The sequence below is a fragment of the Anticarsia gemmatalis genome, chromosome 17 (genome assembly GCF_050436995.1).
Source record: "Anticarsia gemmatalis isolate Benzon Research Colony breed Stoneville strain chromosome 17, ilAntGemm2 primary, whole genome shotgun sequence".
Classification (NCBI taxonomy): domain Eukaryota; kingdom Metazoa; phylum Arthropoda; class Insecta; order Lepidoptera; family Erebidae; genus Anticarsia; species Anticarsia gemmatalis.
The window spans coordinates 3,338,275-3,348,762 of record NC_134761.1 but is presented as its reverse complement, the minus strand read 5'-3'; the positions used below and the strand labels follow the sequence as shown (position 1 = coordinate 3,348,762).

The following is a 10,488-nucleotide window of genomic DNA, read 5'->3' as shown; positions in this document are numbered from 1 at the left end:
AATAGAGATGCTACCAAATTCATAGACAAGTATTTAGTGAGAAGATTGGTTTATTTTAAAGTAGGTATTCTTTCCAATATAAAAATCGTATTTATGTAAAAAGAAAGCTATTAATTACTGTATTTGGCTGGATAACCAATAAACATCTTACAATTATTTCAAAATAATTCATTTTTAAATCCAACTAATATTTTTGAACACTCTCCTTGTCCGGCCCTTTTGAACATCAACAGATTTAATGTTGACAGTTGCTGTCAAATTTGGCGCCAAAAGAAAAGTTAACCTATTGTGCGGGCACAGCGTTTGTTTACAGAATTTTGTTAATTTGTGTTTAGTATTTGTGTGTATCACTGTGACTGGTGCTAAAAGTTAAAATGTCGACGCCATCTAAACGCCCTTCATCTCAAGCATCTTCGGATGCTCCGACACCGTCGAGAAGAACACGATCGTCGCAACAAGTTGTTGTTCCCGAAACGCCACAGCGTTCCTCCGGTACTCCTTCCAAAGGTTATTACTGTACCTTATTATAAATTATCATAAAAATTAAAGTTGTTTGTTTATGCCCAACTATTAAATCACTATTCGACTGGGTTTTGTTATTCGTCGATGCTGAAAACCACTTGTTATGAGTCCACTTGTGACATCAACTTTGATACATTTCCAGGAATATCTCATTATCTAAATTTAGTACAATGTTTACAACGGAGATTGAAATGCGAACTAGGAAAATAGATAAACATTAAAAATACTTCACTTAATTAATTTGAGCTTTTATCGTGTATGTTACAGATGGCACTCCCGGTACTCCTCGTGGTACGCCACAGACCCCCGGCACTCCGAGGAGGACCCCTCGTACTCCTGGTGATCAGATTCCTGGTACTTCACCAGCCAGAGCCTTTGCTTCAAGTCCATTGGGTAAGTGTGAATGATTGTCAATTTATATAAAGAATAAGTTTTAGCTAAGTTGAAAAAAAAAAATTACCTTAAGGGTTAAGATTTTGCGAAATATTGTATGGAAAACAGTCACCTTCAGTATGAAATTTTCTAATATTAAAATAATCTAATATTAGATGTTTACTCCATCGAAACCTCCACCTCTGGTATTCATGCTTAACATTTTTTTTAATAAAGAGTTATGAGGTACACAGGTTTATGTTACTTATAAACAAAAACTACAGATAACTTAAGAACCTTATCCTTGCTTAATTTGTTTCAAAATAGCAATATGGCATTACCAGAACTGAATACTAGCAATAAAACATAATTTTGCAGGAACAGACATAGACATGAGTTCTCCACTCAATTATGGTACTCCAAGCTCTCTCAGCACTCCTCGGTCCATGATGCGAGGAGTCATGACGCCGGCGCGACAGAGAGCAGACCTGAGATCCAATCAGCTTGGCCGCAATGTACCTGCACCTACACCTACTAGAACAGTAAGTTCATTGTTCATCACAATTCATAGGAGTTCTGCTAAAATATAAAGGAAATGGAAGCAGGACTTGCTCATTTGGCTAAAAATGCTAAAATTTGCTCACCATCCAGTGCTAAACCTAAGATTTTTTAGGCTGAACTATATGCTCATGGCATTGTATAGAATAGTAATAAAATTGTACTTAACTGTTTTTGAACAGGGACACATAGCCCAGAAACTATTGATATGCTCAAGTGCAGAAAAACACATGACCTGCCCTTGATCTTTGGTTTGATTTGAGTCAAAGTCAAAGTCAAAGTCAAATATTCTTTATTTCATAAACTTTAACAAGTATTTGAAATCGTCAAAATATTTTTTATCTACCACCGTTTCGGAAAAGCTGTTGCTCGTGAGAAGAAACGGCAAGAAACTCACGGCTTGCTCTTTTTAAATGTCAATATTTCCAAATTAATAACAATGTCATAATAATGAGATATAACAAATTAAGAACAATGTCATAATAAATTAATAACAATGTCATAATATCAAATTGTAATACATTATTTTGAAATAGACTTGGTAGAAGCAGCACAGTCCCAAGCTTTGTTATCATCTAAATAATCTTTAATAGTATAATATCCCTTACGACATAAATTACTTAGTATAGTAGAGTATCAATCACATTTAAGAATAAATAAAACCAGTAACTAATTTAAAATTTTGCTTATTTATTATTTGTTAACACACCAAAACTAATCAAAATTTACAACTGCTGAGCCAACTTCAAATTAATAGCTGTGAATAACTGGACAATGTTGGGTTTGAGCCACTTGAGCAGGAAGTATATGACGGGCATCACGGCACTGATCTTGAGACACCAAATAATTGCATTGTTCACGTCTGTCTGGTTCAGGACAATGGGATTGAACATGCGGCGGAACTCTTCTGTCGATGGCTTCTCTTTCTGAAATAAATCCCAAATAAGTATAACTTAACTGTATGTAATTATGTAGGTATACAATATACTGTGGCAGTGTTCATTATGCAGTGCAAAAACTGATATTCAGCCCATTGTAAGTGATATACAAAGATCTTTCACTATATGACCACATGGATTAAGCCTTACCCTTGCTGGACTTATTTGTGTACTGTACTGTTTAATATGAATAATATTTAAATAAGCTTTTGTTCTTATGTCTCGTAAAAGCCGAGAGCCCTGTCCTCAAGGCTGATGAAATCCTCTACCTAAAAATGTACCTATAAAATACCATATGTGTTAAAACATAAAAAAGCTGTACCTTCGCAAACCTCACGTTAAATGCGCTAGCACGGCACAAGGGACACACTATGCAATCAGGCTTATCCTTGACCCTCCAGTACTTGTCTAAACATCCCTCACAGAACCTATGGCCGCACGTCAGCGCCGCCGGATCAAACATAGACGACAAACATATCCTACAACTGCTCATCAGAGTGGACACCTTCGCGTTCAGAGTGTTCATACTCGACTCCGACTCAATATTCTTTCCTATAGTACTCGCATACGACGGCCGCCGCACCGACAAGTCCATGCTCGAATCCCGCATTTTTTGTATATTTTTTTCTTACTTTTTCATATTTTTTTTGAGATTTTGTTGATGACAATTGATTTATTTTTTCTTGTTTTGACGGCTTTGGTTATTGTTACTTCCATTTTTCTTTCGTAGAGTATTTTAATAGAGGTTTTGTTTCGAAAGCGCAAGTACAAAATGTCCTTCTGTCGCTATATCTGTAGACAGACAAGCCCCGTGCCGTGGCTAATGCGTTACTATAGAAAGAATACTTTCAGAAGCAGCAAATTACCATGGCATTCTTTTTCATCTTTATTTTATTTTATTTCTTTACTTCACAAAATTCAACCATCTTGGCAATTAAACCTTCTGCCGATCTAGCCTGAACCGGTATTTTACGAAGCTAAAGATCTTTCAACAAATCTCTTACAAGCAAAAGCTTAAATTCCGTATTTTCTGACTCCACAGGTTGAAGAAGGCACAACAGATGTTCCCTCCAGTGAGCCACAGCTAGTAGTGTGGGGTACAGACGTGGCCATCGCGGAATGTCGTGACAAATTCGTAAAATTTATACAAAGATTCGTCGAGCCCACCGCTCTTACGAACGAACCGTTGTATGAACAAAAACTGGAAGAGGTAAGTGTTGTATTTTAGTGAGAAATTTTACATTACAATCAGTCTAATATGCGAATATTGGGTGCTCCCAGTCTATTTTGATTACCTTTGTAGATATTAACACTATTTTATGCACGGCGCATAATATATAACACAGACTCGCAGAAGACTTTAGTTGTATTAGAAATATAGGTGTTTACTGGAATGTACTTCTTCTTGTCGTATGGTTAGTGGTCAACCTAGTGTCAAAGTTGTTCAAGCCGCCCAAAGGCCTTTGACGTGACTTAACGACTGTTATCTTAATTGACAACAACCGGGACCGACTTTTTACGTGCCCTCCGAAGCACGGAGACGCCCAGTTCAAATACCACTATGCGGTCACCCATCTATGGAATGACCGCGCCAAGGTTTGCTTAACCCACAGATCGTTTACCGACCGGTGAGTGCAACTGGCTACGGGCGCCTCTGTAGGAATGTACTGAAAACGTGTTTTTTTTCTAGATAAACACATTGGAGGAGCCTTTCCTGGATGTAGACTGTGAACATGTCAAAATATTTGATGCTAAACTACATCGTCAACTTGTGTGCTACCCACAAGAGGTACGTATCTACATAAACCCTTTTAAGAATATGATACGAAAACATTAATTGATTAAGTATATAATATAACATAGAACACACCTAAAATTATTTCGCCCGTGCTTGCCGAGATTCTTAATAATATCGAAAATTATTACTAGGTGGTACCAGCATTCGACGCGGCAGTCAACGAGTTGTTCTTTGAGAGATACCCGGCTGCAGTGCTCGAGCATCAGATACAAGTGCGACCATTCAACGCGCCGCAACGGAACATGAGAGATTTGAACCCTGAAGGTACGTTGTAACAGTTCTGCACATGGTTGGATGCACCACATTTTGTACGGGTTAATGGGCATGATATAAAACACGTTAGTCCCATCCATTGTAGTCTTGAAAGACTTGACGACGTAATCCATCCACCTCTTTATGAATCTTCCCTTTGATTACGTCCATACCATGAGGGTATGAGGGTCACTGCATTTGTTTCCTATATTCTTTTAATTTGGGACCGAATCAGTCTTATAACTGCTACACACATGCTGCGCGGGCTGTCAATACCTATCAATGCCGTTCGAATGCTAGAAACAAATGACGCCGGCAAGCCGCATAACCCGCTGGCACACCCGGAGGCTATGGCCAGCGGCACTGTGTTTAGGAGCCCTAACCCCCGGTCTCTGAGGTACACTTATATAACAAACGCTATTGAATAGATAAACTACCGCTAAATGTACACAGAAACCGATGGTTAGTGATGCAGAAGTGAAGAAAGACTGTTCCATGCTTGTCTACATAAAGAGAATTTCATTAAATATCTTCTATTCCCAGACATCGACCAGCTGGTGACACTGTCGGGCATGGTGATCCGCACCTCCAGCATAGTCCCGGAGATGCGCGAGGCGTACTTCCGCTGCGCGGTGTGCGGCGCGGCCGCCAGCGCCGAGCTGGAGCGCGGCCGCGTGCCCGAGCCCGCACACTGCAGCCACTGCAACACGGCTCATTCGTACCATCTCATACATAACAGGTCGCACTTCAGTGATAAACAACTGGTTAAGCTGCAGGAGTCGCCCGGTAAGATTCCTTTATTTTCGAAGATTTTTTTGTTGTACAATGTCGATGTAAAGTTGATAAGATGATCAAAACAATCAACCATCGTTGATTCTGTATCCCAAATAGATCTGCGATTTTTAAATCACGTTAGATTTAGCAGTCATATCATTCGCTAAAATCGTTATAATGACTTCACATAATATCTTACTACCCGTTAAGTTAGGTGGTATAATAATTATCTATACTTATAGGTGTTATCAGTAAAGTATTGTCGGTGAAAATTGGCTCTTTCTGAAGTGAAACTATTAATGAAATGCAGCCTTGATTCGTTTTAAAATACCCTCATCTAATTAAACATTATTGTATCGTCAGACGACATGCCGGCGGGCCGCACCCCGGCCACGGTGAGCGTGCTGGCGCACGGCGCGCTGGTGGAGGCGGTGGCGGCGGGCGAGCGCGTGAGCGTGACGGGCGTGTTCCGCGCCGCGCCCGCCACAGTACACCCGCGCAAGGCCACGCTCAAGGCGCTGCACAAGACGCACATCGACGCGCTGCACTACAGGAAGGTGCACAACGACCGCCTGCTGGAGACTGAGGATGGGTGAGTCAGCGAAATAGTTAGCTTTTACTACCAATCTGACACTTTAATAATTATAATGCTCTTTGTGAACTTAGGGCTAAAAATACTGGCCAAAATCACTAACATACTATACGGACCGATTGTATTAAGTGCATGCTTTCTTTAGCACAAATAGATTTTCTCGATTGGATAGCGAAACTGCTATTTGTTAGCGAAATTATCGATACAGGATTTCTTTTTAGCAAGCTATAAGGTAACTTTTGGTACCACGTTATAGGTCTCAAAGTTCTACAATAAGTTTTTGTTTTTATCCTACAGCAAGGAGCATCGCTTCCCGCCGGAGCGTGTGGAAATGTTCAAAGCTCTGGCCGCTCAGTCGGACTGCTATGAACGTCTAGCGCGAGCCATCGCTCCCTCTATCTATGAGAACTTGGACATCAAGAAGGGATGTCTGCTGCAGTTGCTTGGTGGAACTAAGAAGAACTTTAACGCTGCGGGAAGGACGCATTTCAGGTGAACAGAAAATTAATTTCTCTCTAAGCCCCTGTTCTGGGATATACAAGCTATTGTGCGGAAGAGGAAATATTTATTCTCCTAAACACTTTTATTAAGATTAACTGTTCTTAGTTGCTTTGAGATATCCCTCAAATTGGAAGGAGATATTTGCCCAACAGTGGGACAGCAATGGTTATTGTGTAACAACATATGTTTCACTAACACATGACACGTGTGAGTGAGAGCTTCAAAAGTCGTACAAACATTTATTTAATTCACTAATACTCAAAGATCTATTATTTTACCTTCAGGTCAGAGATCAACATCCTTCTCTGCGGTGACCCGGGTACATCAAAGTCTCAACTCTTACGCTGGGTGCACGGACTCGTACCACGCGCGCAGTACACATCAGGCCGAGGATCTTCCGCCGTCGGTCTGACCGCTTACGTCACTAAGGACCCTGATACTAGGCAGCTTGTGTTGCAGACGTGAGTATACTATCTACTCTAAGTTGCAAGCTGGCTCGTTGCTTAACCGAAGATATTTCTCTCAAAACTGGATTATTTTCTATTCATAAAATTAATTTATTATAATTTGTACTTAGTTTAAATGAGCGTCTTTGTGCTGAATGTACAGTATTATACTCGACAGAACTCGACCTATATAAAATTTAAATCAATATATTTATTTTGCAGTGGTGCATTAGTCCTGGCCGACAACGGTATCTGCTGCATTGACGAGTTTGACAAAATGAATGATTCTACGCGCAGTGTGTTGCATGAAGTAAGTAAAGTTGGAAACATAAACAATATATACACAGTACTTTGAGGGTCTGATACCGATGACTCGTTGTAAAAGCAACCTTTTTATTTTTCCTCTCTGTGAACATCAGAATAATTCAAAAGTTAGACAAAGGTAGTAGGACTCAGACAGCCAAAATACAGACAAAGAAATTGTAAGTGGTTAACCAAACAAACAAATAGAAAATATGATCTGGTTTTCTTCTAGGTCATGGAGCAACAAACCCTGTCGATAGCTAAAGCGGGTATAATCTGTCAGCTCAACGCCCGCACGTCTATACTCGCGGCCGCCAACCCTGCAGAATCTCAGTGGAACAAAAATAAAACTATTGTTGAAAATGTACAACTACCACATACACTTATGTCCAGGTGAACTTAATCATATAAAAAAACATAATAATGTAAATATAAGGTCGGGGAAAAAGTCTTTTCGCATTATAGTATGTATGAACTTGTGATAAAATCTTTTCTCTACACAAAAAAGCTCGATATTTGGGTACCTCACGAGCTCACTGAAGAAACCTAACGAATGAACCGTGTACTCATTTGTGATTCTTGAAGCCAAAGAGATTTGATTACAAGTTCATGCATTCTATAATGCGAAAAGACTTTTTCCCCGACCTAATATTACATTTTTTTAACCCTGATCGATCTTAGCCAAGTGCCGAATTTCTTTCAAACTTTGCGGCGATGTTGTTTTGTGTATCAATGTAAGCTTTATTAACCGATATCATATGAGAAAATCAAAGATTTGAAGCACGTATCATAAATTACAATATTAAGATAATAATCTTAGGGAAAACAATTTTTGTTATTGTTGAAAATCTTCAGGAGTATATAATTATAAATTTGTTGTTATCTTATCAGATTCGATCTAATTTTCCTTGTGCTGGACCCACAAGACGAAGTGTTCGACCGGCGGCTGGCTTCGCATCTCGTATCACTTTACTACAAAGATCCCGCCGTTGCACAAGACGATGAAGATATGGTTGTAAGTATTATACCGATCTTATTTATTTTTTTAATAACCCATAACTGTCCCACTGCAGGGCAAAGGTCTCCCAAACGAGGGGGAGGGGTTAGGCCTTGAGTCCACCACGCTGGCCAAGTGCGGGTTGGGGACTTTGCATGCCCTCAATAAATGTATTAAACAAATTTTAGGCATGCAAGGTTTACTCACGATGTTTTCCTTCACCGTTAGAGCAAGTGATAATTATTTCTAATACACACATAACTTCGAAAAGTCATTGGTGTGTTGCCTCGGATTCGAACCTGCGACCACTTGCGTGGGAGGTGCCAACTTAAACTTATTTATTACTTTAACAATATTTACTGATACTCATAACAGATGAAAAGATCAATTTTAAGTTGAAACCACGACGTTTTTCTCGGAAAACCTGATATACAATATACAGAGCTGTTCACTGCTTTACTTCCACTCTTAAAATTGAAATTGTATTGTATTAATAACAGAAAGTACGTTAATGAGTTTAATATGAAAAAATTAAATGTGCGTGCTGTTTCCAATAGATCAGTAGATTTTACATTGCAAAGACTAAAGCCCTATTTGTAAGTATTTGTACATTAAAATAATCTTGTTTGTTTCTAGGATATGTCACTAATGCGTGACTACATAGCGTTCGCGAAGGAGCACGTACAGCCGACCCTCAGCGAGGCGGCACAACAGAGACTTATTGACTCTTATGTCGACATGAGGCGCGTGGGCAGCGGTCGTGGACAGATCTCCGCCTACCCGCGACAGCTAGAATCTCTTATACGACTAGCTGAAGCACATGCGAGGCTACGACTGTCGCCTGTAGTCGAAATATTGGATGTGGATGAAGCTGCAAGGTAAGATAACTATTACTTTAACTTACTATCAGCTGATGACTGAAAAAAAATCAAAGAAAATAGTAACATAAAAACAGCTCGTTATGTCAAAGTTACACTGAACGCAGTTTCATGTAGTTGTGTTTTTTGCGTATACGCGCATAGATGTGTACAGCATATTTATGTATTGCTTAAAACCACAATTAAATGAAAGATATTTTAAATGTGACGCAAAAGTAACGATACTCTTCTATTGTATAAAAATGTTGATTTAGTTGAATTACCGCAAATATTCTCTATCTTATAATAGCAATGTTTATTGCAAGTTATCTTCTATTATTACGCAGAACTTATGCTTAATTATTTGTTAATCTTCTTCCACAGACTGCACCGTGAAGCCCTCAAGCAGTCGGCCACAGACCCTGCCTCAGGTCGCATCGACGTGGGCATCCTCACCACGGGGCTGGGCGCGGCCGCTCGTCGTCGCCGCGCCGACCTCGTGGCAGCACTGAAGCAGCTCATACAACCCTTCTCCAAGCCTCATACCATCACACATGCCAAGATCTTGCAAGAGATTAATGCTAATTCACAGACTGTGAGTTTATATTATCCTGTAGTTTTCATATTTTAAAATTAATTATTTAACTTTATTAGTACGAAATGTTACTGATTTGATTCTTTATTTATTCTTACAAGTTTAATGCTGTCTTTAACACACAAAATGTTGTACAAAATTGACCAAAATTATTGCTATCTTTGCAATGATTTTAATAAATGTGTTCATTTAACTTTTAAAGCTTGTGTAGTGAAGTTTTTTTAAATATAAAACTATTATATGACTATTTCTAGTCACGATTGAAAATCTAAATAATGACTGAAGTACATTATGGCTTCTATAAGTTCTATACAAACTATGTAACTTATAGTCTATTTTGATCTTTTGTGGGGTTATAATGTGAGGTTTTATATTAAATTCTCTATTCCAGACGGTATCGCGAGAGCAGTTAGATGAAGCGCTGCGAGATTTACAAGATGAAGGCAAAGTGACTATCGTCAGTCACACCCACCTGCGACTGTGTTGATCTGATTCGTTGATAATATTGTTTAATCTGTTCATTATAATTAGTAATTAAGATTCCATTACCTGTTACTTTAATTAAATATAAGATTTTTTTTCTACAAAGGTTATTTTTAATTCTTTTGCATCCAACTAACTGTAAAACATTTATTTAGACAATGTCGCAGGGCCAATTAAATATATATAATAATAAAATGCAACAATTTCAATAAATTATCTTTATTTACACAATATTTCAATCCGTGTATCAAAAAGCCTGTGGCTAAATAACAATACAGTAACGAACTCGCATTATATCTAACTATAGTCAAAGAACACCCTTGTGCTTCGATGCAAAAATAATCTCAGACAAAATGTTCCGTGAGCCTTCCACTCGACTAAATACGTAAACTCGATGTAAAAATCGACTAAACACTGGAAGAGATGATTAAAAAGTACGAGTAGAATAGACAAACAAAATCATTTTGTGATTAAAACTAAATAATTTCACAGATTATATA

The 10,488-nt window shown here is 38.6% G+C and overlaps 2 protein-coding genes across 2 annotated transcripts; one reads left to right on the top strand and one right to left on the bottom strand.

Annotated features, from left to right (window-relative positions):
• The first annotated feature begins 240 nt into the window (after positions 1-240).
• On the top strand, positions 241-10,093 carry dpa (disc proliferation abnormal). Its single transcript, XM_076125301.1, has 16 exons — positions 241-507; positions 790-915; positions 1,273-1,436; positions 3,433-3,600; positions 4,081-4,179; positions 4,320-4,452; positions 4,984-5,226; positions 5,578-5,806; positions 6,104-6,298; positions 6,592-6,768; positions 6,976-7,063; positions 7,289-7,449; positions 7,948-8,071; positions 8,690-8,931; positions 9,295-9,505; positions 9,897-10,093. Exons 1-16 carry the CDS (start codon positions 375-377, stop codon positions 9,990-9,992), a joined length of 2,589 nt encoding a protein of 862 aa, XP_075981416.1. The 5' UTR covers positions 241-374; the 3' UTR covers positions 9,993-10,093.
• LOC142980031 (uncharacterized) lies at positions 2,168-3,300 on the bottom strand. The gene is made up of 2 exons (XM_076125302.1): positions 2,713-3,300; positions 2,168-2,378 (listed from the first exon to the last, which is right to left on the bottom strand). Exons 1-2 carry the CDS (start codon positions 2,998-3,000, stop codon positions 2,178-2,180), a joined length of 489 nt encoding a protein of 162 aa, XP_075981417.1. The 5' UTR covers positions 3,001-3,300; the 3' UTR covers positions 2,168-2,177.
• Positions 10,094-10,488: the final 395 nt, after the last annotated feature.